The sequence below is a fragment of the Aquarana catesbeiana genome, linkage group LG05 (genome assembly GCF_042186555.1).
Source record: "Aquarana catesbeiana isolate 2022-GZ linkage group LG05, ASM4218655v1, whole genome shotgun sequence".
NCBI classification, from domain to species: Eukaryota; Metazoa; Chordata; class Amphibia; order Anura; family Ranidae; genus Aquarana; species Aquarana catesbeiana.
The window spans coordinates 582,931,957-582,949,828 of record NC_133328.1 but is presented as its reverse complement, the minus strand read 5'-3'; the positions used below and the strand labels follow the sequence as shown (position 1 = coordinate 582,949,828).

At 45.0% G+C, this 17,872-nt stretch overlaps 1 protein-coding gene across 1 annotated transcript in view; it reads right to left on the bottom strand.

The window, feature by feature from the left end:
* Positions 1-4,416: 4,416 nt before the first annotated feature.
* The window catches only part of CTHRC1 (collagen triple helix repeat containing 1), a 50,363-nt gene continuing 36,907 nt past the window's right edge, over positions 4,417-17,872 (bottom strand). Inside the window, exons 2-4 of the mRNA XM_073632084.1 lie at positions 16,800-17,021; positions 6,887-7,103; positions 4,417-4,704 (exon numbers count right to left, since the gene is read on the bottom strand). Coding sequence (XP_073488185.1) covers positions 4,562-4,704; positions 6,887-7,103; positions 16,800-17,021 — 582 coding nt within the window. The 3' untranslated portion in view covers positions 4,417-4,561. The remainder of the gene's footprint in view (positions 4,705-6,886; positions 7,104-16,799; positions 17,022-17,872) is intronic.

Here is a 17,872-nt window from a genome sequence, read left to right as displayed (position 1 = left end):
ATTTTTTTTTTTAAGTATTATTTTTTTTATTAACTGAAAAGAGCATACCATTTCTTCCAGACTTGCTGGTATTGCATTTTTGTTGTGCAAGTGCCCGACTCTTATTGTTTTGGCGCCATATACAGAAGTGAGAGATGCAGCACAAATTCATATAACCAAAGGCTCTTCAAATGTAATGCTTACTCTGATTTGAATGCACACTGCTTCTTGCAGTGTGCATTAGAAGCTGGAGCAAGTCAGACAGAATCCGCCTCATTTCCAGTCTGTAGGACACCCAGTATCATCTTTAGCGCTTCCCTCCCCAGTCTTGACTGTTCCCGGTGTTCTGCCGAGAAAGTTCCCCTCGGCGGATAAGGACCCCCCTCTACTGCGCAGGCACAGCGCTTGTGCAGTAGGAGCCGGCGGAAATAGCCAAAGCGGAAAAGAATAGAAATCAGCTGTACACGGCGCCTGTAAGAGGGCCCCTCGAGGGCTCGCTCCGCTCGCCACGCTTCGCTCGCGGCCTTGCTTCGCTTGGCACTTTTTTATTCTCCCTCTAGGTCCACTTGGATGGTGGGGCTTGAACCTGGACCTAGGGCGCAGGCGCCGTGTACAGCTGATTGAAGTTTCTCAGCTTCGGCTATTTTCGGCGGCCCCTAGTCGTTCGTACTGCGCAAGCACTGTGCCTGCGCAGTACAGGGGGGTCCTTATCCGCCGGGTGAACTTTCTCGGCAAGACACCGGCCTATCCCGTTCATTTATCGGATTTCAGTCCTTTCAATCATGGAGGCTCAGATTCACATGTGGGTGTGACCTAGGGTAGTCTACATGCAAATAATGCCTGCCTAGGTATTCCCACTCCTCCAGATCGACGTCTCCTATTAGAGCAGTTTTCATCATTTGCAAAACTCCACATAAGAGCCAGCCCATTGCTTCTATCAGGGCTGGTGATGGTTTCAGGAAGATATGTGCAGCACCCTACCAACCCGCTCCTACCAGTCATGATTTGCATGCATTGCATAGAGAAGCACAGAGACCTAGTAATGATATCAGTGGGTGTAAAATAAGGTATGTAATAAAAAACAGTTTTTATTTTTAAATGTCCTTACCATGTTGATGGAGCATGGAAAAAACTAAGGAAAGCAAATAATTAGCAAATTAAAACCTCAGCTTTTAAGGGAAACAATAGTGAAATTGCAGTAAGTGAGCATTTTGGCAATCATTGTAATAGAACTCCTGCAAACAATTATGTCTTTGCTGTTATATATTTTATATATTGTATAATTTTTATATACAACTTCTTTTTATTTTTATTTTATTTTATTTATGTTATCCTATGTGTCCATGCACTAATGGATGTTTTTTAGCTTTAATGAGCAGTGGAGTTTATGGGCTTTTTTCTGAACGCTAGAAATTCGCGTTCAAAGTGCCGTTTTTCACCGCCAAAAAAAAACGCCAAACGCCGATAAACGCATTGTGGGAGTTTGGAATGCATTTTGTGATTTTTGGAGTGTCCTCTGTGTATTTTTATTAAAAAAACCCATAAACGCTAACGCTAAAAAACGCTCATAAACGCTAGTACAAAACGCTGTTAAAAGCACGTTTTTCAACCAGAGTTTTCTGCCAGCAATCTGGCATCCAGAAAAAGCTTTTTTGAGCTTCAGTGTGCATGGAGCCTAAGACTTCCAAGATAAGAAGTTAGTATGTCAAATTGTTTTCTATAGTTTGCTGTCCTCTAATCCCGAGTGCAATTTTGATGATCTTTCCCTCTGCTGCAGTAGCCCGAGAGGGCGCTAATTATCGGATACAATAGATCCAGTGGGAGCTTACAGCTGATTAAGTGTCCCTCTTGCTCCCTTAGGCTCGGTTCACACTGGGGCGACTTGGGATCCGACTTGTACGCCCTCAAGTCGCCCCAAGTCGCCCCAAGTCGCTTTGCATTTAGATTACAATTGTAGTGAATTGAACCGTCTTAACTGACACTACTGAAGTCGCTCCGACTTCAAAAAAGGTTCCTGTACTACTTCTATCCGACTTGTAGGCGACTTGTACCCATTCAACTCAATGTAAGTCGCCTGCAAGTCGGATCTCTCAAGCGACTTTGCAGAGAAAACCCCTCCCTCCCCCCTCCCTCCCAGAGAGGTGATTGGCCACAGGCGAAGTCGCCTGTCATGGAGGCGACTTCAAGTCGCCTCGTAATTTGCCGAAGTCGCGCTGAAGTCGCGCTAAAGTCGCGCTGAAGCCGCGTTGAAGTCGCGGTACAAAGTCGCGCTAAAGTCGTGTTGCCCATGTGTGAACCGACCCTTACCCTTACATAGTTGGGCAGCTCAGTATTTGTTATGATTGTTACTTTATTTTAGGTACTGCAGTGTTATAACGTTTCTTTTGAAATTAAGTAAAAAGGGCCCTCAGACGTGATGCGGCTCCTTGAAGATTTCCACTGAATTCAGCCCACTGTTTCATTTAAGAGTGACAAGCCTGCTTTTATTCTTTGTAGACTGTCATTCTTTTAGGGAACACAAGAGGGCAGGCTTGCCTAGCACTGCATTATTCTATATGACGTTTTACTGCATGCACTGGAATAAGTTCCTGGGGGGGGGGGGTGTAAGGGCCACAATGTGTTTGCACGTAAAATAAGTTATTGTAGCAGTGCAATGTAGATCAACTATAGCTATGTAATGTAGGCGCTGTCTGGATAAGGCAAGCACCTGATCATTTCCGTTTGTGCACATCAGGAGCAAGAAATCTGAAGGTGCTCATAGTTATTGTGATCCAGCAGCCAGATCATACAAGATTGAGCTGCCAAACATTTCTAGTGTTCTACAAAGTGTGCCCCTTGCTTGTTTTCATCTGGCTTTTGGGGTGCTGTTCCTCCCACTGAATTCAAGGCATTATTCCTCATTCCTCAAACAAAATGATTGGCTGGGAAGCCTCCAATCCACCCTCAGCAATAATTTAAGTAGAGCGAGTGCCAGCATCATTTAATATAGCATGGTGCGTTGTGCTACCTTTATTCACCAACTGGATTCTTCTATACCAGGTGTCTCCAAACTAGGGCTCGCCAACCACATCTGGCTTGCTAGAAGATTTTTTTTTTTTTTCTGGCCCGCAGCTTGGCCCTATCCTCACAGATTGAGAATTAAAGTCAGCAGAGGCTGCCTATAGTCTACTCTTCAGCTCTCTCCACAACCTGCACCTGGATCTATAAAGGGGGACTCTGATAGTGACACTGATGGGGACCCTAATGTTAGAAAGTGATAGGATGGGAATCCTGATGTAAGGGGGATGGCCCAAGAATATTTGTTTAAAAATACCATGTGGCCCCCAAACTGAAAAATGTTGGCGACCCCTGTTCTTTTCTGATAGCTGGGCTTTGAAATTCCAAATGCATAAGCGCATGTTGTCTTTTTACATGTCAAATTGATCAGCAGATGCAAAGCAGAGCTATCAGCAGCTGAAGATAAAAGCCAAATCCTTTTTTTCTTGGTAAACGGAGAGTGGGATCTACCCTAGGAGATTTATAATATGATGGGTAGCCTTGTCGACCAATGGGGACACTCAAAAGTTCGGAAAGGCACAGCCAAGCACCACTTTTACTGGAGAAGTCAACATTTGCACATAAATCCAGCCACCTACAATACTGTATATCCATGGTTCTACTGATCTGTTTGATATGCAATTGTCACAATAGGTGACATTTTAATATGCTCAGTTTGAATTGCCCCTGGTTTTTCTCAGGTTTCTTTTTAATGCTGAAGTTCATTCATGGCAATTTTTACACAATTAACATTGCAACCAGCTTGGACCACTACTACAACGATCTTCAAGAGCTTCTGGGTTCCGAGCGGCTGCCCTGCTGCATTGTGAACACAGAACACTTTTGTATTTATATAATGAATGAAAAGCATTCTCTGATTGGAGGAGGTGGAGATTGTGAGATCACCAGCTTGTCTCCCTTGTTTGTCCATGTATAGAGCCCTTTTAATTTATTGAGAAAATGCAAAGTGTTCCCTGGTGCACAATCCGAGCAAGTGACCTCCTGTGTTCACAAAAAGCACCAGGGCAGCTGCTCAGCACAGTTCTCAGAAGCAAGTAGAGATCACAGTGGTAGTGGTGCCTACTACAGAGATTTTCAGCTTCCATTTGGATCCCACAGGTCCAAGCTGGACAAACTTAACTATGTACAAATTGCAATACCTGGAATTCAGTTTTTTAGGTTCCATGTACACATTACACAATGCACTCTCCAGTGGGATTTTTTTTTTTTTTTTATTAAAAACAAACTTAAACAATATCAAAACTGGAATACAAAATCATTTGGCTACAGCTATGTCACAGGGAGTTTTTTTTTCTCCTGGTAAATAAGAGCTGATTATTTATAATTGTCCTGCAATTAAAAAAAAAAAAAAGTCAGCTCAGGATAAAACATGAAAGACTATACAGCACCACATTGATTTATTGACACAGTACAGGCAGTTTCTTGCTATTATCACAATGGCTTTTCTTTCTACAACGATATGGCTGGCTGCACCTACACAAAGATACTGTGCTCCTATTTTCTACCCTGTTATGAGTGATGAGCTTCATTTGGGCAGTTCCTCGATAATGATCCGAGATACAGAATTCCATCCAGTGGAGGCGTCTCCTCTGGGGTAATCTGCGCACGTCCCCACCCAGATCGCGACATCCACCAGCCCTGCGCTGATCCCTTCACACAGACCTTCCACTGCAAGCAAAAAATAAATAAAAAAGGTATTCGTTAAGACATCAGTGTCAGTCATTGTACATTCTACTAGGTCCAGACCCTGTGTTCTGTTTCAAATGCTGTTTTATGCATCAACATACTTCCTTAGGCCGAGTCTGTCCAGGCGGTATGGTCACCTACTGACTTGGCACCAGTGTTAATTTTGGCAGCAAATTTCGATTTAGTTTTAGGACTAAAATGGCATTTTAGTTTTAGTCCCATTTTAGTCTTCTGCAATTGTTTTAGTCGTATTTAGTCGACTAAAAAAAAATCTCCAGTATATTTTAGTCGTCTAAAATCTAATGGGTGTAATTCAATTGTAATGCATTAGTTAACATTTCTCTACAATTTGCAAACTCATTATATACTGCTGGAGTGAAAAATCTCATATGTTATTATTTATGGTATTGAGGTATGAACATGCACTACAGACCAGTGTTAATTTTTAAATCAAATTTCAATTTAGTTTTAGTCTTTTGACTACAGTGGCATTTTAGTTTTAGTCCCATTTTAGTCTTATTTGACTAAAATGCCATTTTATTTTTAGTCGTATTTTAGTCATTTCAGTTGTTTTAGTCATATTTTAGTTGACTAAAATAATATTCATTTAGTCAACTAAAATGTTTTAATCGTTTTAGTCGACGAAATTAACACTGCTTGGCACCATCCACAGGCAGCTTAACTCTTCAATAAGATACAGATGTTGAATCCAATGCAATTTTACTAATATCTGCATTACAGCAAATGTTTTTTTGAACCTTTTGAAGTGTAGGAAGACAATGACTTTCCTAAGCCCTGTCTGCAGAGTCTGCACTGACTGAGGGATAATTGAGGAAAATAGGAGGGTCTAGCTAGGACTGAACTAACTAGCACTAAACAGGAGTTGAGGACCGAGGGAAAACCAAAATCGCATAGTAAACAAGTTGTAGTGGCCCAAAACCACCACTAGATATCAGCATACTGCAGAACAATAAGCTGATTCAGTTCAACACAACAAATAAAAAAATACATCAAAATGGGGCAGAACCAACTGGTTGACCTATTCTGAAGTTGCTCCAGTCCAGCCACATGATCTATCCTGCACCGGCTTGAGTGAAGAGGAGGGATTGACATCAACGGTGGTGACGTAACCAGGGGCAGACTGACAACTCATGGGGCCCCCGGGCAATAGGAGAAGATTATGGGGCCCCCGGGCAATAGAAGATTATGGGGCCCCCAAGCAATAGATTATGGGGCCACACAGTATACACACACACACATACAGTATACACACACATACAGTATACATACACAGGCACACAATATACACACACAGTATACACACACAGAATACACATACACACACATTTTTACATAGTGTCCCTGGTTTTATTGAGGCTGGCAACCCTGATGGGGCCCCTTAGTGGCATGGGGCCCTCGGGCAGTGCCCGAGTTTCCGAATGGTCAGTCGCCCCAGGACGTAACCCATAGGTTTACATTGTTGGTGAACTCTCCTCTATACTGAAGCTGGCACTGGGACACGATCATGTGATTGTAGCGGAGAAACTTCAGAGTAGGTAAGTATAGGCAGCTTTCCTTTTACAGTGTACATAGAATAGGCTTATGCCCCGTACACACGGTCGGATTTTCCGATGGACAATGTCCGATCGGAGCGTGTTGTCGGAAATTCCGACCGTGTGTGGGCGCCATCGGACATTTTCCATCGGATTTTCCGACACACAAAGGAGATAAAATTTTCCGACAACAAAATCCGTTGTCGGAAATTCCGATCGTGTGTACACAAATCCGACGGACAAAGTGCCACGCATGCTCAGAATAAATAAAGAGATGAAAGCTATTGGCCACTGCCCCGTTTATAGTCCCGACGTACGTGTTTTACGTCACCGCGTTTAGAACGATCGGATTTTCCGACAACTTTGTGCGACAGTGTGTATGCAAGACAAGTTTGAGCCAACATCCGTCTGAAAAAATCCTAGGATTTTGTTGTCGGAATGTCCGATCAATGTCCGACCGTGTGTACGGGGCATTAGAGTAGGGGTGGGAGTAGATGTAAGTCTAGTTAGCTTTTGACTTGCCTGCCACTTTAATTTTCACTTTTGTGAAATGAATTTATGTGTGCCCAGATTAAAAAAAGTTTGGACAATTTTTCATGCTCTTATTCTACCTGTAGAAGTGCGGTGGATGTTTATGGTAGAGTTGAACTCCACACTGCCTTGGTCCAGATATATAATGGCCTCGATGGGGAGGGGTCCAGAACACTCGGCTCCATTGAAGGTGAAGTACCAGCGCTGGCAGCAGGCGGTCTTACACTTCAGACGCAGAGAACCGCTGAACACAACTCTCAGGGCACTTTGTGAGCGCATCTTCGTGAATGTACATTCCTGAGAAAAAGAACAGAGCAAATAAAACCCCTCATCTCATGTATCATTGTATTGTGTTTTTTTTTTTAATCAGAAAAAAAAGATTATTTTTCATAATGCAAAATACATATCATCCAGTGTACAATAGCAAAAGAAAAAAAAAAAAGAGTAGATCAGTACATAATACAGCATAATTCGTATACAAAGATATTCTGCCGGCCAATATAGTACATAATGAAAATATGTAAACCAGGACAATAAAGACTGACATGTACGTAATAACACAACTGAGGAACCCAACGTTCGACCTAACCTAACCCTCAGAGCCCTGAGGGTTAACCATGGACAAACATGACCTACCAAGTCAACCATACTATAAGGCAGTGATGGTGAACCTTGGCACTCCGGATGTTTTTGACTTACATTTCCCATGATGCTCTTGCACTCTGCAATGTAGTTCAGCATCATAGGAAATGTAGTTTCAAAATATCTGGAGTGCCAAGGTTCACCATCACTGCTATAAGGTATGGAGTTCTATGTAGAACCTAGTCATCCTCTTTTCTGGGTCTCCTGAAGAGTTTCACCCCTGAAGAAGCCGGTCTCTAATCCATGTATCATTGTTAATCAACTGTTAATCTCTATTTTTTAACAAACTATGGCAATAGTCATTACATTATGTGGTCCATTCAGGGGATCATCATTTTCTATCTGGCAGACATCCAGACCTGTCAAAACCAGAAACATGGCTGCTTTTGCTGACTTGCTTGGGTGGCCAACTCTGCCTTTCCTTCTGAACAATTGTGTAGATCAGGTTTCTGACTTTTCTGATCTACATATTTGTTCTAGGCCAGTGACTCCAAAAGTATTTAGCCCCATAAACACTATTAGATTTTCTGCAGATTTTTGTATTGAGATTTACCAACCAAACCATTTAATATGAGGTCAAACCTTAAGAGTTTCAATTTGTATGCAATCAGACAGGCTTTTGCACTACATGGTTTTGGTAAATCTTAAGACAAAAATCTGCAGAAAATCTAATAGTGTGTATCAAAGCTTTAGTCAGTGAGCCAGTAAAACAGCCAATTTGATAAGCATATTCAAAAGGAGGTCAACTCCTTGTTGGACAGGATGCTCTTCTACTCTGAAGCCTTTTCTGTTGCGGTGAGATCAGCTCTAAACACTTACAGATTTTTATTCATGTGTGATGAATCTCTGTGTATTGCTCTTTAGGGATGAGCCGAACACCCCCCGGTTCGGTTCGCACCAGAACCCGCGAACGGACCGAAAGTTCGCACGAACGTTAGAACCCCATTGACGTCTATGGGACTCGAACGTTCGAAATCAAAAGTGCTCATTTTAAAGGCTAATTTGCATGGTATTGTCCTAAAAAGGGTTTGGGGACCCGGGTCCTACCCCAGGGGACATGTATCAATGCAAAAAAAATTTTTAAAAACGGCCGTTTTTTCGGGAGCAGTGATTTTAATGATGCTTAAAGTAAAAAAAAAAAAAGTGAAATATTCCTTTAAATATCGTACCTGGGGGGTGTCTATAGTATGCCTGTAAAGTGACGCGTGTTTCCCATGTTTAGAACAGTCCCTGCACCAAATGTCATTTTTAAAGGAAAAAATCTCATTTAAAACTGCTTGCGGGTTTAATGTCATGTCGGGTCATGGCAATATGGATGAAAATCAGTGAGACAAACGGCATGGGTACCCCCCAGTCCATTACCAGGCCCTTTGGGTCTTGTATGGATATTAAGGGGAACCCCGCACCCAAATTAAAATAAGGAAAGGTGTGGGGCCACCAGGCCCTATATACTATGAACAGCAGTATACAGGCGGTGCAAACAAGACAGGGACTGTAGGTTTGTTGTTAAGTAGAATCTGTTTGTAATTTTGAACATTTTTAACGTGTTTAGCTCCAGCCAAAAAATCTTTTCTAAGCTTTTTGGAAAACATAGGGAAGGGTTATCACCCCTGTGACATTTGTTTTGCTGTCTTTCCTCCTCTTCAGAAGATTTCACCTCACTTTTTTGTCCCAATGAAAAATGTTTTTTGAAAATTTGGGTTTTTTTGTGGAACAAGGATTGGAAAGCATCAGTGGAAAGGAGAAATTGTTTTCCCATATTAACTCTTACAGGAGAGAATTTCCCTTCCTAGGGGTAGATTTCATCTCACTTCCTGTTGTCTCCTTCCGTTTGCAAGTAGGAGTCGTTTGTAAGTTAGATGTTTGAAAGTAGGGTCCTGCCCTATATACTCAGCAGAAATTTGGGCCTTAGGTGTTGCTGTGGCCACAACACTGTAAGCCCTCACAGGGCCCTGCTGTGAAATATTAGATCAAGAATTGTAATTACATGCCCCTGTTGAACAGGAGCTGAAAAATTAGGCCTTAGGCACTGGTGCTGGTGCCACAACACTGCAACCCCTCACAGACACTCTAGTTGGAACGCAGGAACGAGCCCTGCTGCAAAGTATTGCTTCAAAAATTGTAATTACACGCCCCTGTTAGACAGGGGCAGAAAAATTGGGCCTTAGGCACTGGTGCTGGTGCCACAACACTGCAACCCCTCACAGACACTCTAGTTGGAACGCAGGAACGAGCCCTGCTGCAAAGTATTGCATCAAAAATTGTAATTACACGCCCCTGTTAGACAGGGGCAGAAAAATTGGGCCTTAGGCACTGGTGCTGGTGCCACAACACTGCAACCCCTCACAGACACTCTAGTTGGAACGCAGGAACGAGCCCTGCTGCAAAGTATTGCATCAAAAATTGTAATTACACGCCCCTGTTAGACAGGGGCAGAAAAATTGGGCCTTAGGCACTGGTGCTGGTGCCACAACACTGCAACCCCTCACAGACACTCTAGTTGGAATGCAGGAACGAGCCCTGCTGCAAAGTATTACATCAAAAATTGTAATTACACGCCCCTGTTAAACAGGGGCTGAAAAATTGTGCCTTAGGCACTGGTTGTGGCGCCCAGAACCAAAAATGTTCTTACAAGCTATCAGCGTGATGATTGAGGAGGAAGAGGATAATTACTCAGGGATAGTCACTCAGCATCAGCATAGGCAGTCTTTGAAGGGATCTGAGATTTCAAAAAAAATTATTCGGTTACATCAGCATCAGGTGCTTGGTAGCTGGTGGTGATCCAAGACTCATTCATTTTTATGAAGGTCAGCCGATCGACCGAGTCGGTGGACAGACGCACCCTGTGATCGGTTACCACGCCTCCAGCAGCACTGAATGTGCGTTCCGAAAGAACGCTGGATGCAGGACAGGCCAGTAGCTCAATTGCATACTGTGCAAGCTCTGGCCAGTGATCCATCCTCAAGACCCAGTAACCCAGAGGATTTTCGGTGGGAAAGGTGTCCAAGTCTGATCTTGCCCCTAGGTATTCCTGCACCATGTAAAACAGACGCTGGCGATGGTTGCTGGAACCGATCATACCTTGGGGCTGCGGACCAAAAAATTGTCTGAACGCATCGGTCAGACGGCCACCTTCTCCACCGCTCCTTCTTTGACTGACCGAAGCCTCAGCAACACGTTGTCCAGAAACAGGAGTTTGTAACCTCCCAGTCTCTGGGAACGCGTTGCACAGACCTTTCTGCAAGGCCTCCCGAAGATGTTTCATCCTCTGCTCCCTCTGCGATGGCAAGATAAGGTCCGCAACCTTACCCTTGTAACGTGGATCAAGGAGGGTTGCCAGCCAGTATTGGTCCTTCTCCTTGATACCACGAATACGAGGATCCTTACGCAGGCTTTGCAGGATCAGGGAGGCCATGCAGCGTAGGTTTGCTGAGGCATTCGGTCCGGAGTCCTCTGGGTCACTAAGAACGACATGGTCCGCAGCCACCTCCTCCCAGCCACGTACAAGTCCATGTGTTTCTTGGGACTGATCCCTTAAAGACTGCTGCTGATGCTGAGTGCCAGGCTCCACCTCCATACTGACACAATCTTCCTCCTCCTCCTCTTCCTCCTCGTCCTCTTCCTGTGTGATCGGCGGGCACGCAGGAACACTGTCTGGATAAAGGGGGCCTTGAGAGCTAAGGAAGTCCTCCTCTTCCTGCCTCTGTTCTGCCTCAAGTGCCCTGTCCATTATTCCACGCAGCGTGTGCTCCAACAGGTGGACAAGGGGGACAGTGTCACTGATGCATGCACTGTCACTGCTCACCATCCTCGTGGCCTCCTCAAATGGTGACAGGACAGTGCATGCATCCCTGATCATGGCCCACTGGCGTGGGGAAAAAAAACCAAGCTCCCCTGACCCTGTCCTGGTGCCATAGTCGCACAGGTACTCATTGATGGCCCTCTGCTGCGTGTGCAGCCGCTGCAGCATGGCCAACGTTGAGTTCCACCTGGTGGGCATGTCACAGATTAGGCGGTTCTTGGGCAGGTTAAACTCCTTTTGGAGGTCCGTCAGCCGAGCACTGGCATTATATGACCGGCGGAAATGCACACAGACTTTCCTGGCCTGCCTCAGGACATCCTGTAAGCCCGGGTACCTGCCCAAGAACCGCTGCACCACCAAGTTAAGGACGTGAGCCAAACAGGGCACATGGGTCATTTGTCCCTGTCGGAGGGCAGGTTGGTGCCATTGTCGTAAACCACCATTCCTGCCTTAAGTTGGCGTGGCGTCAACCACCTCTGAACCTGCCCCTGCAGAGCTGACAGAACCTCTGCCCCAGTGTGGCTCCTGTCCCCCAAGCACACCAGCTCAAGCACCGCATGGCATCTTTTGGCCTGCGTACTTGCGTAGCCCCTTGAACGCCTATGGAGCACCGCTGGTTCCGAGGAAGAGGCCATGGAGGAAGAAGAAGAGGAGGGGGTGGAGGAGAGAGGTGTGTCACAATCAGCATTTTGGAGGCGTGGTGGCGGAACAACCTCCAACACTACTGCACCTTGTCCTGCATCCTTCCCAGCTGCCAGCAGAGTCACCCAATGCGCCGTGAAACTTAGGTAACGTCCCTGTCCATGCCTGCTGGACCATGAGTCAGCGGTAATATGCACCTTACCGCTGACCGCCCTGTCCAGCGAGGCATGGACATTGCCTTCCACATGCCGGTAGAGAGCCGGAATCGCCTTCCGTGAGAAAAAGTGGCGTTTGGGTACCTGCCACTGAGGAACCGCACATTCCACAAACTCACGGAAGGGGGCAGAGTCTACCAACTGAAAAGGCAGCAGTTGAAGTGCTAGCAATTTTGCCAAGCTAGCATTCAACCGCTGGGCATGTGGATGGCTGGGAGCAAACTTCTTTCGGCGGTGCAGCAGCTGGGGCAGGGAAATTTGCCTGGTACAATCTGACGTCGGTGTACCAAAAGCAGATTGCCCACAAGTACTTGGCTGTGACACACCTAATTCTACACCTTCATTCCTCTCACTGCAGGTCTCAGAGAGGACTGAAGGTCTAGTGGGGTTGGAAATCTCAGCTGATGAGGAGCAAGGAGAGATCCTCTTTGTTCTTTGGTGTGGGTCTTTTAGATACGCTTGCCAACGAACTGCATGGCAGGTCAACATATGTCTGGTCAAGCATGTGGTACCCAAGCGGGAGATGTTTTGGCCACGCGAGATACGCTTGAGACATATGTTGCAAATAGCAGCGGTGCGATCTGATGCACTCGTCTCAAAAAAGGCCCACACCAAAGAACTTTTTGAATAACGCGCAGAGACTGCAGCGCCCTGCACATGTGGAGCTTTGGGGTGTGATGCAGTCAATGTGCTGCCCTTAGGCTGGCCCCTGGAGGGCATCCTGCCTCGTTGGTGATGTGCCGCCGCCTCCTCCTCCTCCTCCTCCTCCTCCTCCTCTCTCCTATCAGGCACCCACGTTGAGTCAGTGACCTCATCATCCCCTCCCTCCTCATCACTGGAGCAAACCTGGCAGTATGCTGCAGCAGGGGGAGCATGACTGCCAGATTGCTGTCCTTCTTGGGCACCCCCTCTGTCCGTGCTCATGTTACTGCCTTCATCGAGCTCAGTATCGTCATCAGAGCCTTCCAAACGCTGGGAATCCTCCTGGAGCATGTACCCAACACTGTGGTCAAACAGTTCGAGGGAATCCTCATGAGGACATGGTGGAGCTAGGGAAGGAGTCACTGATGACATTGAGCTGAGGGAAGAGGCCGCTGCTTTGCCAGACAAAGCACCCTGGGCATGGGTGAGAGAGGATGAGGAGGATGAGGACGGCTTGGTCATCCACTCGACCAAGTCTTCCGCATGTTGCGGCTCAACACGGCCAGCTGCCGAAAAAAAGGCCAAGCGTGTCCCATGGCCACGTGCTGATGAGGATGCACCGTCTCCACGACCAGCACTAGACACAGAGCCTGCTTGCCCTCTCTTATTGGCTTGTGACTGTCTGCCTCTCCTTCTTGGCCTTCCAGACATACTAATGGCCTGTAGCTGCACTAAGCTGGGATAGAACACCTGTAATTTTCTTCAGGTAGCTTTATATACTGTAACCAGACAAGCCTGCCTGTCAGTAGGAAGATAACAGGAACGGATCTAGCTGAACACTGTGAGCAGGACGCACTGTACTAAATGTAAATAGTCTAGCTGCCTGACCGTGGTACTAATAGGATCAAATAGAACACCTGTAATTTTCTTCAGGTAGCTTTATATACTGTAACCAGACAAGCCTGCCTGTCAGTAGGAAGATAACAGGAACGGATCTAGCTGAACACTGTGAGCAGGACGCACTGTACTAAATGTAAATAGTCTAGCTGCCTGACCGTGGTACTAATAGGATCAAATAGAACACCTGTAATTTTCTTCAGGTAGCTTTATATACTGTAACCAGACAAGCCTGCCTGTCAGTAGGAATTTAACAGGAACGGATCTAGCTGAACACTGTGAGCAGGACGCACTGCACTAAATGTAAATAGTCTAGAAGATAACAGGAACGGATCTAGCTGAACACTGTGAGCAGGACGCACTGCACTAAATGTAAATAGTCTAGAAGATAATAGGAACGGATCTAGCTGAACACTGTGAGCAGGACGCACTGCACTAAATGTAAATAGCAGGAACGGATCTAGCTGAACACTGTGAGCAGGACGCACTGCACTAAATGTAAATAGTCTAGAAGATAACAGGAACGGATCTAGCTGAACACTGTGAGCAGGACGCACTGCACTAAATGTAAATAGCAGGAACGGCTCTAGCTGAACACTGTGAGCAGGACGCACTGCACTAAATGTAAATAGCAGGAACGGATCAAGCTGAACACTGTGAGCAGGACGCACTGCACTAAATGTAAATAGTCTAGAAGATAACAGGAACGGATCTAGCTGAACACTGTGAGCAGGACGCACTGCACTAAATGTAAATAGCAGGAACGGATCTAGCTGAACACTGTGAGCAGGACGCACTGCACTAAATGTAAATAGCAGGAACGGATCTAGCTGAACACTGTGAGCAGGACGCACTGCACTAAATGTAAATAGCAGGAACGGATCTAGCTGAACACTGTGAGCAGGACGCACTGCACTAAATGTAAATAACAGGAACGGATCTAGCTGAACACTGTGAGCAGGACGCACTGCACTAAATGTAAATAGCAGGAACGGATCTAGCTGAACACTGTGAGCAGGACGCACTGCACTAAATGTAAATAGTCTAGAAGATAACAGGAACGGATCTAGCTGAACACTGTGAGCAGGACGCACTGCACTAAATGTAAATAGCAGGAACGGATCTAGCTGAACACTGTGAGCAGGACGCACTGCATTAAATGTAAATAGTCTAGATAGAAGATAACAGGAACGGATCTAGCTAAACTGAATACAGTGTATATATATATATATGCAACACCTGGGATGCATATATATACACAATACACTGTAAGTGCAGCTAACTGACTGACTGTTCTGCCTAATCTATCTAACTCAAATCAAATGACACTGTCTCTCTCTCTCTCTATCTCTCAGCACACCGGAACACACACTACACAGGGCCGCCGTGCAGGCGGCCTTATATAGTGTGGGGTGTGTACTAAATCCCCTGAGCCATAATTGGCCAAAGCCACCCTGGCTTTGGCCAATTACAGCTCTCTCTACTGACGGCGCTGTGATTGGCCAAGCATGCGGGTCATAGTGCATGCTTGGCCAATCATCAGCCAGCAATGCACTGCGATGCCGCAGTGAATTATGGGCCGTGACGCGCCACACGAATTTAGCGCGAACGGCCCATAACGTTCGCAATTCGGCGAACGATCGAACAGCCGATGTTCGAGTCGAACATGGGTTCGACTCGAACACGAAGCTCATCCCTATTGCTCTTGTGTCCAGACAGACTTGTTATTGTGTACCTGCCTCTGTAAGGCCTGATTCATACATATGCAGGTTGCAGTTTGCATAGAAGTGGGTCTACAGGGACAGCTCCAAAAAGGAGGCAAGGATTGCAGCAAAAACTGCCTTTTGTATTCTGCTGGGCCACTGAGGTTTGAAAAATGTCTAAGTGGAGTTCGCTTTGAGTAACTTTTATAACTTGTTCTATATTCCATCTCTTTACTGTTCACTTTGCACTGATTTAACTAATTGGTGCCCCCTTTGGTTCCTAAACTTTATTTGCTTTACTTTTCACATTTTTTATGTTTTCATGCTATTCACATATTTTGTAATTGTATTTTTATACAAAATTATGAATTACAATGCCTTACTGCTACTTTTTTTAACATGGAGGAACCCTTGAAATAACTTTTAGGTCTCAGGTAACCCCTGACAATATTTACTATATCTACAGCTCATAGTACATTAGTGTGGTGGCCAGTGGGAAGAATGTTCTTTTTTTACAGATCGTTAAAAAGATCATTGATGTCAGTGGTAATTTATCTGAGAGGCAGAATATGCTCCTTGTTTAACAACTTCTCATACATTGCTAGACTTTCAGTGGTTATACCAGGATGATGTCTGGTAACGTCATCCCATTATTTTTTTTTTTTTTTTTAGAGCCAGTGATCAGCTCTCTTGTAATAGCTATCAGAACGGCTGACTTGCCGCTCGATTGCCATTACAAGCAGCAGGTGGGGACATCGCCCCCTCCGCGGCTTGCTCGGGCTCTCCCCTCCCAGTGGAAGACCCAAGCAACCAGCCGGGGCATTTGCCGGCTGGCCGGACTGCCAAGTAAAGCCATGATCGTCTTTGATCCACTGTTGATAACAGTAACCTGGAAGCGATGACATGACATCACTTCAGGTTTACTCCGAAACAATCGGCTCCATTTTTTAAAACTCAAAAGCATTCAAAAACACCGATCTTGGTGTTTTGAATGCGTTTAAGTGCAGAGAAGGGATCTCGGGATTTATTTTAAAGCATGACATGTTTGATATCTATTTACTCGGCATAACATCATCTTTTATATTTTAGCAAAAATTGGGTTATGTATTTTTTTTTTTTGCATTAAAATTCAAAAACATGTATTTTTTCCCAAAAAATTGCGTTTGAAAAACTGCTGCGCAAATACCGTGTGAAAAAAAATAATTGCAAAACCCACCAATTTCTTCTCTTGGGCCTCTGCTTTAAAACATATATAATGTTTGAGGGTTCTAAGTAATTTTCTAGCCAAAAATACTGATTTTTACATGTAACCAAAAAGCTCCAGAAAAGGCCCGGACTAGAGGTGCTTAACGGATCCCTGGCACCCACTGGAGGAACCCTAGTTGAGAACGGCTGCCTTATTGAGTAAAGGTAATGAGGTCATAAAACCAACTGCTTAAAGCACACTCACCGTGATTTTGCCTAGGTCTATGCCGTAGTTTAGGGCACTCCAGGCGCACTGCTTGTAGTTAGGTGTCCAGGGCTCCACCAGGCTCTCTCTCATACATTCTCCTTTCTCTCCTCTCGCACCATCACGTCCCGGAATGCCAGGTGTTCCGGGAATTCCGTTAACTCCTGGAGTACCATCTCGCCCAGGAAGACCCATACTGCCTTGCAAGCACAATCCATTGTACTGTAAAATTCAAAGGGAGGGTGAAGGAGTGGTGTTTAGTTACAATATGCATACTGTTATAATATTAATTAGTTATAATCAGTGTACGATTTTCAGTGCACGATTTTCAGTGCACGATTTTCAGATTCATGTTTGATTGAAAGTTTATGGGTCTTTCAAAGAGCTATAATAAATAACATAAATGAAATATATAGCTTAATAAAAGGGAACATGGGCTTTGCCCATGTAGGGCAAAGCAATGTGTTAATATTATTTTCCACATCCCTAACAACATAAAGGGGTTGAGTTACTAAAGCTGTAGCACTCAGAATCTGGTGCAGCTGTACATGGTAGCCAATCAGCTTCTAACTTCAGCTTGTTCAATTAAGCTTTGACAATAAAACCTGGACGCTAATTGGTTTCTATGCAGAGCTGCACCAGATTTCGCACACTTCAGTTTTAGTATAAATCAGCCCCTGTATACTGTACTTCCCTTTACTTTTGCTGCCCGACATCCAGTTCCACTTTGGAGTTAAAGATACACATGACTGATTACACATGACTGTGACAGCCCTGGGCTAATCACCAAACATTAGCGCTTCCACACTGCTCCAGACTTGGAAGTAATGAGTATTTCTATCACTTCTGATGTTGAACAAAGGGAAGCTAATGCTGGCATTGGAGCCTAGGCAAAGCACAGGGTTGTTTTAACTGTTTTACTAGGATGGATAAAGAAGCAATTACAGAAGAGCTGATATTTCTTTCCAGGTAAAAGTTGTGCTCCAGGCGCCGTCCAGTGCTGGTCACATGAACAAAAGCTTAGGAATTTGGTCCTACAATCGTGGCTTCAATGAAGGATTAAAGGTAAGGAT